General features: G+C 35.4%; 1 protein-coding gene across 4 annotated transcripts; it reads right to left on the reverse strand.

Annotated features, from left to right (window-relative positions):
• Positions 1–6,855: 6,855 nt before the first annotated feature.
• Positions 6,856–18,502, reverse strand: LOC147397143 (protein FLX-like 3). 4 transcript variants are annotated; one of them, XR_015181167.1, is made up of 7 exons: positions 18,356–18,502; positions 16,139–16,669; positions 15,380–15,495; positions 14,163–14,242; positions 13,834–14,042; positions 8,139–8,200; positions 6,856–7,090 (listed from the first exon to the last, which is right to left on the reverse strand). XR_015181167.1 is itself a non-coding variant. In XM_086452639.1 (5 exons), the coding sequence occupies exons 2-5, from the start codon at positions 16,663–16,665 to the stop codon at positions 13,959–13,961; spliced, it is 807 nt and encodes a 268-aa protein (XP_086308765.1). In that variant the 5' UTR covers positions 16,666–16,669; positions 18,356–18,502; the 3' UTR covers positions 13,718–13,958. The 4 variants fall into 4 exon arrangements, 1 of the variants encoding a protein (XP_086308765.1); XR_015181166.1 differs by lacking the exon at positions 6,856–7,090 and adding an exon at positions 7,253–7,972; XR_015181165.1 differs by lacking the exon at positions 6,856–7,090 and having other exon boundaries at positions 7,253–8,200.
• Between the last annotated feature and the right edge of the window lie 1,425 nt (positions 18,503–19,927).

Raw genomic sequence — 19,927 nt, forward strand, 5'->3', positions numbered from 1 at the left:
TGATTGAATTTCATGAGAAATGAATGAAACTAGTGGGGTAGGATCTTATTAAAGCAATAGAGTATTAGATATGGTGTATTATATATAATAAGGTGTATTATTTATTTATCTTTGCTTAGTATTAAATAAAAATAAATGAGAATAAAAAATTTCATGGGGAAATCCCTGATAGAACCAAGTCATATTTTTCACGAAGATTAATATAAAGATTAGATTAGTTAGATTCCTTCCTCGAGGCACAAGTATGTTTCGCGTGAACCCACACGTCGTATCCAGTTGCAAGGTGACTGCAACACTGTGAAATTGGTTTTTTAAAACCATTAATTTGAAATGGCCATGGATGAGCAGTAGAGGTGGTTGCACCGACTGTTTGAAAAGTTGTGGAAATGATTTGGTGTATGGATATATTTTTTTTTTAGTCAAGTAGGTTAGTATGCTAAGGTGCATTTTGAAATTAATCGTATCGATATGTAACTTATTATATCAATATATCCTACCTAATAAACTACCAAGAATGATGCAATTAAGAAATAAAAGATTGGTACTCGTCCTATCTGTTTGAGTAGTATAATTAGCCGATCGAACGTTAAAGATGGTTTATAAATTAACTTGATCATATGGTACTCATGAACAATACATAATGATTATCCTCTCCTATGTTGCTCATGATTTTCTAGCAATTTCCATCATTTATCTTAATTTTTATTTAATTTAATAGTGATGAAGTTATCAACTTTCCTTCTCTATGGACTAGAGTTAGTTTTCTTTTCAAGTTGCTTCTTTTCTTTTTATCTCCTGTGAGGCTCCAATTCACTTTTATAGCAAATCTGTGTGTGTGTGTGTGTGAGTGAGAGAGAGATTATATGGTTGATAAGAGGAAAGTAGTGTGGTGTGCCAACTTTTTGTTTGCCTTCAACAGTAGGGACAACATAAACCTTGGGAGACATGTGAGTCTCCTTTGGGGAACATGTGACCAAGAAGCTCAAACTAAGCTTTCTTTTGATATAAGTAGAGTTTCTTTAAGACTTTATAGCTGTGTAGTGTGTAGGGTTGAGCATCTTCCATACCCTAAGTGTTATTATCAAAGTCTATCTCTATTGATAGATCCCATTAAAAACCTGAAAGAATACTACGTGTTGTTGAGTCCAATAAAGTAAAAAACAAAAACTCCAAAACCCAAGATTGTACCTTCCTATCTCGATGAAAAGCACAGTCCAACAGGAAAGTGAGATATGCTGTACAATCTTGATGTCACTTCTTATGGTTAATATCAAGGAAAACACTACCAACCTGAACTCCATCGGACAGACAGTTGTTGGTTAAGATTCTAGGGATTCCCAAGAAAATATATCCCTAGAAAAAACTGTACATATCCGTAGAAGGTTAGTGCTGATCTTTAGGAAATCCATGTTTTGTATTCTTATCTCAACCGGCAGTTTGCTGGAGAGCCTCAACCGTGGGTTTTGAGACAAGAAAAGTCCTATTATCAATAAAGAAGAAGAGATCGAATATAAAAAAACAAATAATGCTGAAGTGACTTCAAGATTGTACCTCATATTGCACATCTTGACTTGAAAGTGTGGAAGAACCATAGATACTTTTCATCAAGAGATACAAGTCAAAAGCATCTATGATTCTTACATACTTTCATGTCAAGATGTGCGTTAAGAGGTACAATCTTGAGGTCACTCCCTTGTAAGCAATTTGGAATACAACAAAAAATCAATTCGTGAAAAGTTCAAGTTCTATTTGATTTTATCGCAAAAAATCCAGTCTAAAATTCGGCCAAATATTCGATAAATAGAAAATATACGGCATGTGCTTTTTGCGTGTATTATCCATTTCATTTAAAAAATTTGAAAACCAAAAATTTGTTCATATGATAGTAATGTTAATAGTGATGGTGATGATGATAATAATGATGGTAGTGATAATAAGGACATTGAGGTTATTGTTCCATTGATCTTTAAAAGAAGACCAAAGTCAAGGAACAAATTATCAATTTGAAAAATAAGGTGTAATCTCAAATAAATGTAGAGAGTCGTGTCATTATTTTTGTAAAGATAAAAAAGATATTTGTCACGTAAAAAAGTGGATTCTTCCAAATTTTTGAAGTATGGCCGCTTCAAAGTCGACTTGTGTTACATGACATAACTTACAAGTTTACACTTTGCAACATACAACAAGTTATAATAGCATTTTTTTTCCCACCGAGTTTTAACAAAATTCATAAAAGTTGTAAAAACCCCATTTTATTCTTTTCAAACTTAAAATCTGTGAATTATTTAGAATAGTTCAATAATTCGGAGAATGATACTTTCATTTAAAAAAATGAAAAATTCGTGAATTTTTCAAAAATAAAATGGGAGATTGCTAGCAAGGGGTCACTCGAGCATGACTCTAACTATAAAAGCTACTTAAACATGTAATAACCAATTTTAGGTGTTCTTGATTCACAGTCTTTTAATAATTTTCCATATACAAAATATTGTCGACAAAAGACCTTATAACTAGGGGTGCAACTTGGTCCGGTTCAAATTGAGAATCGAACCAAATCGCTGGCTTTGGGTTAGTTTGATTCGGTTTGGAACAAGTTGCAATTTGGTTCTGGGTTTAAAAAAAGGAGAACCGATCAATTTTGGTTCTGTTCCAATTCAAGGCTTGTATAGAACCGAATCAAAGCGAGAACCGAACCTTATAAATAAATAAATTTATTCAGTTATATGAATCATTTTAGGAGTTAGGACATATATTAATGATTTTTTATATAAATAGATTAATGATTTATTATACAATTTTTTTGTTTGTTTATTATTTATTTATTTTATTAAAAATATGTCGTTTCCAACTAAGTTTATAGGATATTGGAAACCCATGGAACTGAACCGAACCGACCTTAGTTTGGTTTGGGCTGGTTCAATTCTGATTCTTATTTAGTGGAACCAACCTATGTTGGTTCGGTTTCGATTTAGCCGCAAATCGAACTGAGTTGCAACCCTTCTTATAATGAACATTTTTCAAAGATTCAATAGCAGGCATGATTTAAATCTCATTTGAGATTGAGACAAGTCATCCAATACATCTTGATATCATCCACGAAAGAGACGGATAGACAAGAAAAACGTACGTATTGGATGAGATTTAAAACCATGGTTCATTTGTCTCATTGTTGAACAAGACGACTCAAGCGTATCAGAAAACTCATCTGAGACGACTTGGTCTTGTTCATGGACGAGACGTCAAAACAAGTTTTAAAACCATGATAGCAGGTCAAGGGTTATCATCAACCAATTGGTTGAAAGCATGCGGCGATGTTGATACCCAAATCTTTGGGATAAGCACAATGTGAAAAAAGTCCAAATTTAATTACATAGGGCTGTCAAATTTCATAAAATTCGACGGACAAAAGAGACAAATTTTTCATTGTCAAAATTTTATTTTCGATAGGCCAAAACTATCAAATAATGAAGGATGGGAGAAATTCGATAACTCTTAGCCGTCAAATCTGAGAACATCAAGAATTTTGATGGTCCTAGATTGTCAAAATTCAAGTTTTAAAATCCGTGGGCCTTGGCCTGTCAATTTTTTTTTTTTAATTTTCCACTTTTCACATAGTGAAGGCTTTGTTGTTATTATACAGAAGAAGTGAAGATATAATAATAATGGTAGTGATAGTGGCGACAAAACAAAGGTGCCAACTTTGATAAGTTGGTAAGGCTTGAGAATTGTTGATCCCACAAACCTAGGTTTAACTCCCTTTCTACCCACTTTCACCCTTGTAGACCACTAAGTACCCCTCATTTGCCTAACAATAAAAAAAATAAATGGGAGCTTCTCAACAATTGGGAATGGCGAAGCTATTGATGAGGCAGGTTGTTTCATCAGATTTGGAGTGTTAAATCACACTGAAATGTTTCAAACAACATTTGCTTAGTATTTAGAGACATGTCCCAAAATGTGATCAACTTTTGACGAAATTCTGATTTCATCTCACTATTTATTTTAAGTCCTAAAATGTGAAAAGTGAGATCATAGATTTTTCAAAGTGATGATCTCATTAATATAAAATAGTGAGATCACTGATATTTATTTGAAAATTGGCAATCTCATTAATTATAAAAGTGATGATCTTGCAAATTAGTTGCTTTTTAGCAAGATTGACACTTTGAAGAAAAAAAAAATCAACAATCTTGCTACTTTATATCTGCACAATCGTAATTTTGAAAAACCTGTAATCTTGCTCTTCATATTTTGGGAATTATATGAATAGTAAGCTGGATTCGAATTTCGTCATATTTGGCTCACAAAATGATAATTTATCCTGATATTTATTTGATCTGGTAGTCTCTCATAGATTTTCAAATGATTGTCTTGTCTATTTAATGATGATGTGTTTGGAACTGGAAATAATGATGTTCTTAATTTTTCTGGTTTATCTTAAGGACATGGAAAATTTGGGATCTCTAGGACCAATTCCTAGGCTTTTGTCCAGATTTGAACCCTAATGAATCGGGTCTAGGGCAGGTGGATAGAACCCAAATGAGTCAGAATCGGGTTCATCCCACATGGATCTAAACCTGATTCTATTGCTTTTCCTTGATTATTCCTGCCCCATCCATGATCTTGGTGGATCCACTTGCATGCACATGGATCAAACCCATGGTGGTTGAATCATGATCTGTGATTGATAAGTTTGGGTCCAACTCAAAATCAATTGGCAATGAGTGGAGAGGCCCTCGAATTTCTTAGGAGAGGCAAGGCAATGAGTGTCCAATGCAGGACTAAACTCAACACCCCCGCATTTGTGGGTGTGACATGGTAGGGAGAAATGCCTGCTCTTATACCACAATAAGTTTGGGAGTCCAACTCAAAATCAGTTGGTAATGAATGGAGAGGCCCAGGAGCCTATAACGAGAGAAATAATAAGGCAACGAGTGTCTGATGTGGAACTAAACTCAACATAATTTGGCTCTCATGATCCAACATTGGACCATTTGATTAAAGCTTAAGTACATATAAGATTGGATTGTTTTCCAACTCGTATAGCCCTAAACTTAGAGACCAGTAAGTCTTTTTTTTTTTTTTTTTTTTATAAATCTTAATCCAAATATTAAGCCTTTATTATTTCCATGATTTCATACCAAAGCCTTTGATTAAACTCAATAAAAATAAAACCTTACTATCCTCTTTAGATCACCATCAATTGGAACAGCCAACCAACCCATGCCTTGGGATCATTCACAGCTTAATCCTTCCACAATTCTAATGCACCCACTCTGGAGATTAATTATATTGTACAGGACCACTTTGGAGATTAATTACAAAATTCATCAATAATTTTATTTTAATTAAAGAGCCGTGACTTTCTGACTCCAAAATTTTCTCTGTCGACATGGCAAGGGCACATAACCATAGATACCTTTTCTTCGGGATACAAAAGGAATAAGATCTACTGTTATGTGCACTTGCCACGTCCCGAGTGAAAATTTTCAAGTCAGAAAATCATTAGTCTTAATTAAATAGTATCCTACATCATGTACTTCGCCAACAAATTCAATTTCCCATTTCATCATAGGGTGGTGCATATGGAAGATGATTTCACCTCAAAATTTGATTTTCAAGTGCACGATTGTGCATTTTTTTTTTTTTTTCCAGAAATTTATTTTCCCCTCCAAAAGTAATTTTCTACCTTGGATAGGAATTTTTTTTTTCAACCCAATCCCAAAAAATGATTTTCCCGACAAAATGTTATTCTTTTAAGGCTTACCCTCACCCTCAAAGGTAAAAACCAATTATCTTTTAGACATTTCCTTGGTGCAATCAAACAACGGAATCCAATTTCCTTGACCAAAATTACAAGGAATTTCGAATCTCCTTCAATCATACGAACCCTGGGATTTAACTTAATAATCTCATGTCCGTTCCACACTGCTGACATGGATGTGTGAATAACCACAAATATTTGTCATTGAGATACAAGTGAAACATCTATGGTTCCGTGCACACATCCACGCCAACAAAGTGTGCAACGGAGTGAATTTCAAAGCCACTCCAGCATGACTCTTCTACTTCTTTTTTCTCATGCTTTAGAAAATGGATCCAAGTTACACTCTTCCAATAAAATGAAATATTGGATTAGAGGGCACGTCGTTTATGCATTGTAATCTCACACAATCCAATCCCTATCATCAGATTATTTTTATATAATAAGATTCAACGGTTATATATCACCATCATGCTGGCTTTTGGTGACTATTGATTAATGGGTGTGGAAGGTTCAAATGTGGCCAATGAGCCAAATAGGGTGTGCCACATAGCTGCTTCTTCATGCAGTGCAGTGACGGATGGGAAAGTTCTTATTTTTTTAATTTTATTTCAATAAAGATATCCAAGTTCATCGAATTAGTCGACGATAAAATGATCAAGTCAAGGGTTTTTCTCAGCCCTTTAAAAGAATTGAAAACAAAAAAAAAAAAGTTTTATACTATAAGTTGTCTTAAACATAATACTAAAATTATGACCAGCATGTTGGATATTTAAATATTTTTCTCTATAAATAGAAAAGGATTTGATTAAGCAGGAAGGAAGCTCATAATGAGGCGACCTGCCAAAGGAGGTGGCTCCACCTCTGACAAGGACTATCTACAAAAGCCCATAAAAAAATTCCTCCCAATTACTTATCCTGGGAATGTAATCCATTCCTTAGATGAGCCATAGCGTTGCACTGGGACCTCCACATAATGAAAAAATAGTTCTGCAGACCGGTTTCTATGCTACAATCACAATTCAAGAGTAGTTTTGAAATGCAAGAAGTTGGAATTTGAATCCACTCGTGCCTGACATGAACAAAACCAATTGTGTATATTTCAATTTCCACCCATCCTTGAGAAGCTGGGAGGGCACAAGTAACCCAGAGGTGGAGCGGGAACTTTTTGAATTGTGATAATAAATATAAAAAAATTAATCTGATAGAGAGTAACCTTTTTATCATTAAAAAGGGTACGATTGTTAATGAAGTACATTGACCTCATTTGCAGTAAAACAACTAATTTGATTCAAATCAACCATTCATGGTCATGGTGACAACAATCTGTGATCAGATATCATCTCAACTTATGAAGCTATAAGATACGAAACAGAAAAAAATTAGAGTAATCAAAATGAAATGAGGTAAGACTAGATCTAAGAAATCATTTGAGTATCCAAAACTAAACTATAGATAACATTTTTTCTAAGGACCTTTTTTTATATAAAAAAAAATAAAATAAAATTGCCAGGATCTTCAACCATTTAGCTATACTTGTAGTTGTGAAGACTTGACGTGGGTCTTTACTGTTGCTAATGGGCCTTCAGACCATAGGTTTAGATCACAGTTTTGGAGTGAATTAAATGATGAGGTGTGGCAGGTCTCTGTACATTACATGGTGTTAAAACTCTCAAGAAGAAGATTTCAGGTTAGGTATAAAGAGGAATTTAGAAAAAGGGTAACCCTGTTCAAAAGAATGATAGATGAGAAGGAATTGAGAAAATCCATTAGGGATGATAAGTGTTCTGTCGCTTGGGACTTTGGGGTGTGAAATTTTCCAGGCCATGCTTTTTTGTCTTTTGTGTGTTACGTAGGATCCCTTCTTCCTTACATGTTTCCTCAATCTCCTCCTGTATCTTCTATATTTTGGAATGCAATTTACACTTACAAAAAAAAGGTATGCAATAGCTCACCATAAGGATTAAGCCAATTGATTGGGGCTGTTGTATGTTACGTAGGATTAAGCCAGACACATTGGCCCATATGATACCCACCACCATAAAAACCTAACTACAGAAACCCGATTCGGCCATTCTGCAAAAAGGAAGAGTCCTTCAACAACTTGTGCCTAATTACCTTAAAGTGGTATTGGTCTTTTCTCTTTATTAGCTTCACGTTCACTCGAACTAAGAGGAATTCAATGGAATATGAGCTATGTACTCTTAGCTGTTGAGGAAAATGATAGATTTTAGCTAGGCAGAAGAAAATAAGGGTTGTCTTGTTTTGCAAATTAGTATCTTCGTCATTATATTTTCAATGGAAAGTTTGAATGTGGGAGCCATGTACTCTTAAGGAAAGTTTGTTTTCTAGCTAGCTAATGAAAAAGATATACCTGCAGAGCATATTGAACATCTTTTGTGGTGGCCTAGTGAGCTGGAGCAGTGAGCCTTCCATCTGCAGAACGTAGAAAGAGGAACATCAGAATAGAGGAACCTGGCATCAAAACATTGACGACTCCAAGATATTATTAAAAACACAAAAGATCATACACTAAGACATGAATTATAAGCAGAAAACCATCCTACTATTAGTCAAGACAGTTTCATTCATTGTTTCAAAACTCATCTGAGACCGAAACGTATCGCCCGAGTCGTCTCAGTATCAGGCATGGACGAGATGGACGAATCAATTTTTCGGACGAGATTTAAAACCCCACATTCATTTTTCTCATTTTTGAACAAGACGTCTCAAATGTATTGGAAAACTCATCCGAGACGACTCGGTATCTGGCATTGACAAGATGAGACGCGAAACCGAGTTTTAAAACCATGGTTTCATTTGAAACTCTGATAATGGGACCTAGCATCAGAAAAAGAAAAATAGGTATGCACCCAGCAATTGTTCACCCAAATCATCACTAACTGAGCAACCTACCCCACCACATAAAAGTCTCATGGACAAAAACCAAGGGTGGTGTACACAATGCACAAGTGATCTATCCATGAAAATAGCTGATGCATTAAGAACAAAACAAAAAACAAAAAGACCCAAGAACCCATTTACCACCAAGTCCGCACCAACCAGCCAGACCACTAATTACCCATAATCATGATTGCTTCATGCCGGCATACCTCTTTGGCCTTTCCTTAAGAGTTTGTACTTCCCCTACCAGGGATGAAAACCACTTATTTTCAGCAGTATATGAGACCCATTCTAGCAACTCGTGAATTTTGGAACTTACACATTCCTCCTCCACCGGTTCTACACCTTTAGTTAAACAAGCATCTATTGCAAGCCAATATAACAAAAAGCCAAACACCACTTCCAAGTTCAAACAGATCCCTCATCTAATTATCTGTTATCTTATTTCTGGACATGTAGTTTTAAGTAGAGGTGATGCATACTACTCCACATTACCCTCTGATCTACAACTGTCAGCATATGAAAAGAAGAGGTAGTGGGCAATTTATTCAGCAACCAATACCAATTATCCCATACCACCGATCTAATCTAGATGGCAACAAGCTATGGTTTGCAGCTGGAATACAATAAATTACAATTTGATATTGCACTTCATCTACCCAACTAATTCACTTTGGAATATAAATTATTTCTAAAAGTTATATTTAAGCATTCACACACTACCATCAAGCTATGACCGTTATGTATGATTAGGAAGAGAGAAAAGTCGGAGTTGTGCTTGTTATAAGTTCTCTATCAAGCCCAAGCACTTCAGCGAGGATGGACGGCATTGTAATTGAGTTGTACAAATGAAACATCTTCATTCCTACAAAGGTGTCACTTAGCTAAGGGGTGAAGGCTTGAGGAGAGTTGATCCCCTCACCTAGGTTCAAACCCTGTTGAACCCACTTTCATCTCCATTAGCCACTAACCCCTTGTTTGCTTAGCCAAAAAAAAAAAAAACATCTTCATTCCTACTGCAATTTCTTCATTTAGTACTCATCATTATCAAAGCCTTATCCCACAGATTTGGAGTCGACTAAACAAATCTTGTTACTCCATTCAATTCTGTCCAGAGCCACATCTTCTATTATTCAGAGTGTGTTCATATTCGCCTTCACTATCTCGATCCACATTATTTTGGGTCCTTCCCCTTGCTCTTTTAGACCTTCAACTTGTATATTCCTTCTAACAGGGGCTCCGTTGAATGTTCCAAAACTCTCAAGTAACTTTCTCACAGTTTCACCTAATGGAGCTACTCCTACATTTTCTCTAATGCCTTCATTTCAAATTTTATATTTCTTAGTCTTTCCACTCATCCATCTCAAATTCCTCTTCTCCGCTACACACATTTATTAACACATTGCATCTTGACAGCCCAAAATTTAGCTCCATAAAGCACAGCTGGTCTTAGGTCTTATAAAACTTTTCTCTTAATTTGAGTGATACGCATCAGTCACATAGCATTTGAGATGCAGACATCCACCATAGCGTATGTAAACAATAAAATTTACCTGAAGAACTTAACTCGAGCATTCAATATGTCATAAGTAATGAATGCAACCAAACTGGTATTAAGAATATAGGGTGTCCAGCCGATCTCCAGAGATACTTCGTACTTCTGAAATTGATTCACCACTCAAAACATTTAGCTTGCATGACATGTGGTTCACAAATGTAATATAAGGCTATATAATGCAAATTGAAGAATGAGCTATAGGATTAAACGTCTCAATGACCTGATAATTCCACCATGGAACTACATGAAACATTAGAGCTTACTTTAGTAAGTCTATCAAATCTAGAGCACCCGCCTTTTCAATAGGCTTTCGTCATTCACATCCCAACTGGGTTAGAAAGTATATATGAACTCACTCTCAATAATAGAAGACTTGGCTTTGGACAGAGTGGAATGGAGGAACAGAATTTGTTTAGCCGACCCCAAATCTTTTGTATAAGGCTACAACAGTCACTCACTAAAGCTCTCTAACAGAAAACCTGTAAAGTATATATCATCCTTGAGATGTGATGTTCTCAGATATTTCAACAAGCAAAGTTCCTTCGTAAACTAAACCATCTATTGCATTCATATCGTCAACTCAAATCTCAAGAGATCAAGAGACTAGGGAAAAACAAAGGTTCTCATTTAGAACGATAAAATGGTCCTCTTTGCAACATACTCCAATCTCATTTTAGAATCTAAAACATTTCATGGGCGTGCACAATTTCTTGGTAAAGTAAGTCATATCCCATACCCCGCCCCCCGGAAACCCCATCTTAAAAAGGTCAAAAGACTAGGGAGAAAAATAGAAGATTCTCCTTCAGAGCAATAAAATGGTCTTCCTTTGCAAACCAAATCCAACCTCATCTTCGAATTGAGCAGTTCAACTGCAAATGTACTTTCTTAGCAGCTACAATACAAAAACAAAGTCCTCTTAGACTACCATCCACAGCTACTTATTACCACTAGCCTTGCCAATGGCAAAAGTGCAAGTCAAAAGATACCAATCAGCATGAAAGTTCACATTAGCCCAAATAAGTTCTTACAAACAGACCAACAAAATACTTTGGCAGCACACTTTTATAACAAATCTATTGTGCATGAAGAAGCTATGGGAAGCATAACAAAATCCAGCTTTCTTTGAATCATTAATGTTCAATTAGTTATTTCTTACAATAACCAAATTGTTTCTACATACCTAAACTGTATCAAGAGACAAAAAGAAGCAATCCATAAAACTCCAGCTTAAAAAGGAAATTTTGGTCAGTATGCAGATGACCCATAGAAAAGTAACAGAATACTTGCCTACAAAGTTCAGACCACAGGTAGTCAACCCATTCCAACATGGCACAAGCACCTCTTCTCTCGTTCAGAAATTCGGGGACCGTCTCAACTCATGCAGGAGCAACTTGTTTATCATTTAGGTGGCCGGACCATCCCAACCTTCGAATAATATGGCAAAAAAAACTACAAGTGAAGTGAATTAGAAAACTGTAACAATATGTCATACCCAGAGAATACTCCATAGAATTAACTGAATAGGAAGAAGCTCAATTGAAGAAACCATGGCAAAGCCTTCAATCTTGATTCGGTCAGCAAGTCTTGGATGTCCATTCAATCTCAAAGCTCCATTCGACGTGTTTACAAAGAATTATAGAAAACTATAATGGAGTTGACGGCCATTAAGAATCAGTCATACATATTGGATTCAGTATGCCTCCAGCGTGCCACCAATAGCATTCGAGTGATCTCCCAAACACAAAAAATGCCATGCTTCAGAAGACAGGCTTATTCATTCTATTGTAATGCAAATCATAATCTAAGACTTATCCCAAATATTGGAGTAGAATGAATCCTATTTTTTTCCATTCAACTCTATCTAGAGCTATATCTTCTGTCAAGACATGTATTAAGAAGAATTTCAACAAAAACCAAAACATATCTTGATCCAAACCATACATTTACAAGAAAAATCACATCTTATCCAATTCATTAGATGCACTTGAGATTATATGGATCCCCATCAATGAGCTAATCTGGTTATATTCCGCAATCGATTATGAACTATCCCCGAGTCAATATTGCTTTATTGAGGCCAGCTCCAATCGAACTCCCAATGACACTTAAACCCGTAAGGCATCACCTTAGGTGCACTTCCAACAGATAAAATCAGTACAGCTTCATCCCTAGCCAAACAGTATCTCATCATGCACATCACAAAAGCGGCAAACTGTTTTCTACCTATTGTCCATACCAAATACATCAGGACCTCAGAAGATAAGCACCACTGTACACTCTATTCCTCGAAGGCAACCAAATGACCTGGGTACACAATTCCTTTTGTATTAAAAAGGTTTTTCAGACCTCACTTTAACGATCAATAGCATTCATCCCCCCCCCCCCCCCCCCCACCCCACTCCTCCCTCCCTCCCTCCCCTCACCCAACGCCCCCCAAACATCAAAAGCCTTGAAATGTGCCACAAATATGATCCAAAATAAAACCATACAAGGATATGTCCATGTTAACCCTCCATAAAAACTTCTACCAAGAAAATATGCCTGGTTGCTTTGCCTCCGAGAATATTCATCATGCCGTCCAATCTAGGCATGTTCTTTCTTACATTCAAGTTGCGATAATGATGTCCATAAAGCCTGTTATGCTGCAGATTTAAACTTCACACTTGATAGTTAACAAAATACCAACTCCCATAAAATCTATTCTTTCTCGTATTCAAGTTGTGATATTGATGTTCATAAAGCCTTTATGCTGCACCATATATTAAGGTCTATAATTCCAGAGGAGGGGTTAATCAAAACCACTTAAAGTCTAAAGCGATAAAATTTCTCCGGAGTCTGGCACGAAGTGCTCAATGGAACTCTAAAATATCCATATGAATATACTTCTGAGTGTTATGAGCATCTCATATGGCTTCACATGCATGACGTACATGCAGCATCTATTTCCAATAATCTAGAGTAAGAAATACCTTCGTAGCAATTACTCTGGAATAAATCCACAAGCCTCATGAGCAGACCACCAGTTTTCAGTGATACAATGCATTCAATATTCATCCCACACAAATTAGAAATGTCAGGATATGCGCAGCAACAGCACCAATCTTTAAACCTTAAAACAAGAACCATCTCACCTCAACGACATGGTTCGAATGTTAGAATAGTACATCATTGTGACATTGCATTTCTTTGCTGGATCCAGTATCTAGGACTTTCCGCGCCTATGTATATGCCAAAGCCAATGATCAAGGAATTGCAAGGAAATAATTATGGGAACAAGTGGCACATGGGCTACTATTTTATAGTTATAAACTACCATGGATAAAATTATCATTTCGGATCAATATGCAACCAAAACTCTAAACAATATGATAAAATCCATATGCTTTGCTTTAAAACCCTAAATCAAGTATGAGAACAGGAATAATCTAGGCAGCATTATGTCTCATGCAGCACCAACATGAGAGCACCACTGGGACAGTTCAACCAGAATATCCCATAACTAACTTTCATAGCTTCATGGTTCAATGAAAAATAAAGATTTTTGTCTTCAAATATAGAGCAAAGCTACATCATAACTCCGAGATAAGTTCAGTTTAAGATACTTAACAACATTGAGATTAAAGATAATTGATAAGAGATGCATCCGTTGATGATTTTAACACTCCCAACCCTTTGAATATTGGAGAACGAGCATTTGAAGACTTGGAAAATTCTTTGCAATTCATCTATAACTCAGCGACGCCCAAAGCGAGGTTTCTCAAGTCCCCCCCAAGAACCAGAACCAACACCATACAGAGGGCCCTTGTCAGCAACACCCTGAGAAGCATCACATCATAAATTAAAAATATGATAATATGCGGCCATGTGGGGAATTTGAGATCCACAAGGAGAGAACACAAGAAAACATAAATTATCTTGTTATATGAGCAGCCATACCGAGTGAAGGCCATATCCATCCCCATAAGAAGTAGGAAAGCCTCCTTCAGGGCTGCTGAGTTTAATGCCATACCCTCCACCTTCCACAAACATATACCAATAGAAAAAAACATGAGAACAAACAATGAAATAGGAACTCAAAAAAAAAAAGAGGAATCAAGAATGGAGATGTTTAGGGTGTTGCCCATGCTATGCGACCAACTCATCCCAATCAAATTGCGAGGGAACTTTTATAGAAATCAGACTGATTATGCTTTATAATTCAAGAAACATAGTTATAGATTGAATGTAGTAGAGACGAGGATGTTTAAATGAATGAGTGGAAAGACAAAAAAAAAAAATAGATGGACATAATCATGAAAATGTATTAGCCCCGATAAGCACTAAACTAAGAGACAGTTAGTTGATATGGTTTGATCACGTGCAGCAATGGTCAATCACTGCCCCAATTAGGAGGAACATGCAAGTCAAAGGCTCTAAAGGAGCGAGAGGAAGACCCAAAAGAATGTGGATAGGGATAATGACAGTGGATATGAACACACTTCAATATAGAATACATGGTTCTAGATGGAATGGAATGGAATGGAGGAACATGATTCCTTTAGCGAACCCCAAATTTTTGGGTTAAGACTTAGATGATGATGATGTTCAATAGATAAAGAAATAGTTTCCATTGGCGAATCAGTGTGGAAAAGATCTATTTAAAAAAAAAAAATTAACTGTTATTTTCAAGAAAAGGGAAATAGAAAATGCGGGTATCAATGAAAAGAAACATTTTTTTGTAACAATGGGTTGTTCATATCACCCAAAAAAAATCAATAAAAAACCTAACATACTGCATGAAACGAAAGATAAATAGTGGATGTAGAGAGTAATCACTACCCATTGTTTGGTCCAACAAAATTCATCTAATGCTACTATAAGATATTAAGAATCATAACATGCCTACAAAAAATAATCATAATCATGCAAACTACAGTGGAGCTCCAACAAAAGGCGGACTGATTCTTTTCCAGGTACTTGTTGGGTAGAGCAAAAGTTCTATGTTGAAGCATATCAAAACAAACTGAACCACAGAAAAAGAAAATGTCTACATTATTAAATATAAGAGTCACGAAATATTTTCAAGACCTGTTTTTAACACCAAATTTTCTTTAAAATACAGTAAGTATAGGACAGGAAGGACTAGCACCCCACAGTCCACCATCTACACTTACCAAGGCCTCCAGATAGCTTCTCAATTTCACGAGCCATGGAAACTAAGTTTTTCTCCATTGCCTGCCTCTGTTCCACCAACTCAATGTTTGCCTTCTTTTCGTACTCATAAGCAGACCTATAAAACCATTTCATCTTTCAGCATTTTAAACATCCTTGAATTACAGATGGACCATAACATTTTTATTATTTTTCTAGGAAATCGAGAACAGTGGTCAGTAATTAGTATGAACCCAGGTCATGTTTCAACACTCACATACTTTAACGAACTTAGCAAGCTAACACCTTATGCATGCAATATAAGAGCAACTCCAAGGGGAATATCCAAAATGACTATCCATTATTGATAGCCATTTTGGAAATTCAACTGCTATGCACTACAACCATGCTATCCATTAATACTTTAATATTTTTTTAATTCCACCCAAAATGGAGAAGGAGATGGATAGTGCATTGGAGACCCTAAAATGACTCTCCAAAATAGCAGTTGAGATGGGATGGAGAGTCCAACTCCCTCTTCAAAATGGATACTAGAAATCCCACTCTCCAAAATGGAAAGGGAGATAGATAGTGTGTTGGAGACCAATATTTTGGATTTAACTCTCCAAAATAGTAATTGAGGTGATAGAGAGTGTGTTGGAGTTGCTCTTAGACAGATTAACATGAAATGCAATATAAAACAAAGAGCACTCCACAGCACAGCATTAAAAATATCAGAAAAACTTTTGAACGAGGGCGAAAAAGGAAAATTTGAGTACAACCTAGCACGCATAAGCTCTTGGTGTAGGCCATCAACCTCTGTCCTTAGATGATGAATCTGTTTATTATCGGCTTGTACCCTCGCTAAGTCTTTCGTAAGGCTCTGAACTTGTCCATCCAAATCCTGTCTTAGCGTATTCAGTTTTTGAACTTCCACACGCAATTTAACAGCCTCATTTCTTAATGGCTCAGTTGCACGTAAATCAGCTTCTAGCTTTAATCCTTTCTCAATAAGTTCCCTTGAATGTGCCTCCTTCTCTGCACGAATCTCCATAATGGCAGCATTCATGCGATGCATTTCCTCCTTTGCAGCACCTAGATCACGCTGCAGCATCATACGATCTTCAACTAGCCTCTGATTTTCACCTAAAAGCCTTCGTATTTCAATGTGTCGCATTTCAAGTTCTTCCTCCAACATTGCAGGACGAGGTGGTCGAGGCATGGGTCCACGGGCATATGGCCCCTCGGGGGGATAATCACGCCGACCATTAACAAGAGCATGGCGAGGCATACGATTTCTCCCTGCCATTATGCTGCAAAATAAAACCCATAAGTAACATCTAAAAAATAAGCATATATAAACTGAACCTGATGAACAAACAAACCTAACATAATGCATTTACTGAAAAGCAAAACGAAGGCACAATGAATGTAAGAACCTAAAGAAATGAATATCAGCCCACATATCAACTCCACTAGAACACTCCAACACTTGATGTGTTTTGGTAATTTGGATCACAATCTCGTCCTTTAGTCTAAACATTTATTATTTTCTTCTTCTTCATGTAGTATCTCTTCTAATTTTCAGAATTATATTTGAGATATCAAAATACAACTCTTTAAGGTTTGGTAATTACTTATTTCAAGCTGAAGCTAGCAATAAATGGTAAAAAAAATCTAGATATTAAATGTGTGTAGATGGGTGGTTAGGACTTAATATTAGTCAGTTTTTACAAAATCTTTTTGGGGTTTTATAGATAGGTGGATAGGATTATGTAACATTCCCATACAAAAATCACATGGGATTGATTTCCAGAAGGGCCAATTGATTCTCTATAAATATGCATTATATATATAGGGTAGTGTTCTTTTGACAAAATCTTAGTCAAAGTTTTGTCTTATATGGCTAAAAAGTTTCGGAATGGGCTGATTTTTCATGAGGATGATCTCTATAGTGAGTAGATCATCCTTACAAAAAATCAGCCAATTCTGAAACTTCTAAACCCATGAAAAGTGGTTACAAACTAACGGTAAAAAATTGACGGTTCACGATTCTTCAACTTATAAACTAGGGTTTGAAATTTCAGAATTGACTGATTTTTTGTGAGTGTGATTTTCTCACCATAGAGAACATCCTCACAAAAAATCAGCCCATTCCGAAACTTTTAGCCCATATAAGACAAAATGCTTTGTTTAGAATGTTGCCTAGGATTTTGTCAAAAGAACGCAACCCATATATATATATATATATATATATGATAAGTAGATCAATTGTATTAATTATTAAAAGACCGGTTGAGATAACCAGCCACATTACATCAAGAACATACATCACAAAAGTAAAATTTTACAACTAATTATCACACATAGCATCCCATCTAATTACAAAACCAGCAAAGAACACCCCTTTGAAATCCGCCTCCAGAATCATATAAATATGCATTATATTTGAAATTGGGAATCAACCAAGAACCAATACAAGTTGGTCTTCTCTGATACCCTTAAATTTTTTTTAAGAGACGACTCGAACCCAACACGGGACACTGGATTTGTACTGTTCCCGTAGGTTCGTTGCGGGATAACAGCTAAACAATTGATGATTGATTCATGGTAATTATGCCTTTTAGACCAGTTCTTGATGGAAATCTCCTAAATCAAAAAGGATTCTATCAGGGTTTCTAACTGATTTTTTCAATTTACATACAATGCTTACTTATAGAGCAAATCCTATATTTTTTTATATAAAAAAAGAAACATTCAAACCAAAATCGAACCCTAAATCCTAATCTCAACAATTATGTAACAAAAAAAAGTGGCTCAAGCTCCATTAGACTTCCTGATTCGTCTATTACTACTCATTCCTTCAAACAACCCAAACAAATACAACCCTAGAAAAAGGAGAAGTGCAGGCATTTAATTTAAAGAATAAAAGGCCCTAATTTGCACAACAAGAAACCCTAATTTTGTTTACTCTACGAAAAAACAGAAGAGATACAGACCTTCAGAAGATTTCTCCCTGAACGAAAATGAGAAGAGATAGAGAGAGAGAGGCGGCTATTTACATGTTTCTGATGCGAAGCATTGTAGCGGGAAAAGGACTCTCTAAACACAACGTGTCAAGCTCTAGCGTCCCATCTACGGTGGGACCACATGAGATGCTTGTTTTTATTACAAATACGTTCTTTTGTAAATAATGGTGAAATACGTTCATTAAGCCAAATAGGATACATGGGCAGGATATAATAGGTATTGATTAAAAGAATTGAGGGTATTATAATATTTAATTTTTTTTAAGATGTTGGTCCCATTTAAAAGTTCGTCAATAATTAAATAAATAAAAAACACCTTTTTTTACTAAATTCGTAAGGAAAATTTCTTGATCGCATTAATTTGGGATCAAAAAACATGATCTCATGCCACATGGTTGTAAAGGATAAAATTTTAAGTTTTTTCTCTCTAAATAAGTTAATTTCAACTATTGAATTTTTTTTTTTTTTTTAATTCGATAGTCGCCCATTTTCAACACTATCAAATTCAAAAAATAAAAATTAAATATAAGATTTTTCTTAAAATCTATAAGGTTATGATGTTGGATTGTCTACATGACAATTCATGTGAGTCTAAACACCCTTGGTAAGATTTGAAATCTTACTAAGTCAGTCTAAATTCTAACTTGATTTATAAAGAAATGTTTGTTGAGTAACAAACATGATAAATTAAGGGAGATTTTATAATAAAAATGTAATAGATAGGTTTGCCCAATAAATCTCTCTTATTTTAATTGAAATGGAAACTTGATTCAAAGATCTCAATCTTCAATTCATTAAAATTTTCATATGAACAAATTACAAGATCTTTCAGAGTTTAAAAAAAAAAAAAAAAATGTAAAATGGATGAATGGTTGTGCTCGTCCAATTTGATTGGCTCTATGATACCTCCTTGCTGGTTTGCCAGTTAGTTTTATGAAAAATGCTAGACCATCAACATGATCGTTTGTGATGTTAGGGATTCCGAGGAAAATATGTATTAATTCATAAAAGATTAGAATTGATTTTTAGGAAATATGTGTTTTTTCTCAAATTCTAACAGTTATGTTGATGGAGAGCCTCAACCCCCAAAGTCATAGTTTTATTAAACATCCTTCCAATGCTTAGGTTTATTTTAGTAATACCCTTTTCGAAACTGGCTATATTAAGTTTATCACCCTACAAAATAGGAATATTAGATTTGTCTCTCTCGATCAAAAGTCAATGTCACTATTTTTCGGATGATGAAGTAAGGTGAAATTATGATTTTATTCAAATCTCCAAGTACTCTTGTATTTATTTATTTATTTATTTTTATTAAATTTCTTACACCATAAAAATAAAAATAAAAATAAAAATAAAATTATACTGAAGTGACCTCAATATTCTACCTCATATCACACTTTCTTGACATGGAAGTGTGTATTATTCATAAATGTTTTTCATCAAATCAAATCATGAAAGTGCTATGTGAGGTATAATCCTGAGGTCACTCCAACACGACGTAAAAAAATGGATATACTTATAAGTCAATCTTAATATTAA

The sequence above is a fragment of the Akebia trifoliata genome, chromosome 8 (genome assembly GCF_017979445.1).
Source record: "Akebia trifoliata isolate Shusen 1 chromosome 8, ASM1797944v1, whole genome shotgun sequence".
NCBI lineage: Eukaryota > Viridiplantae > Streptophyta > Magnoliopsida > Ranunculales > Lardizabalaceae > Akebia > Akebia trifoliata.

Bases quoted from the DNA above. Each gene is read 5' to 3' on its own strand.
- LOC147397143 (XM_086452639.1), bottom strand. From the start codon at position 16,665: ATGGCAGGGAGAAATCGTATGCCTCGCCATGCTCTTGTTAATGGTCGG. The intron at 15,496-16,138 runs GTTGTACTCAAA...ATGGTTTTATAG, and splicing joins CAAGAGCTTATGCGTGCTAG to GTCTGCTTATGAGTACGAAA. The intron at 14,043-14,162 runs GTATGGCTGCTC...GATGCTTCTCAG, and splicing joins ATGGATATGGCCTTCACTCG to GGTGTTGCTGACAAGGGCCC.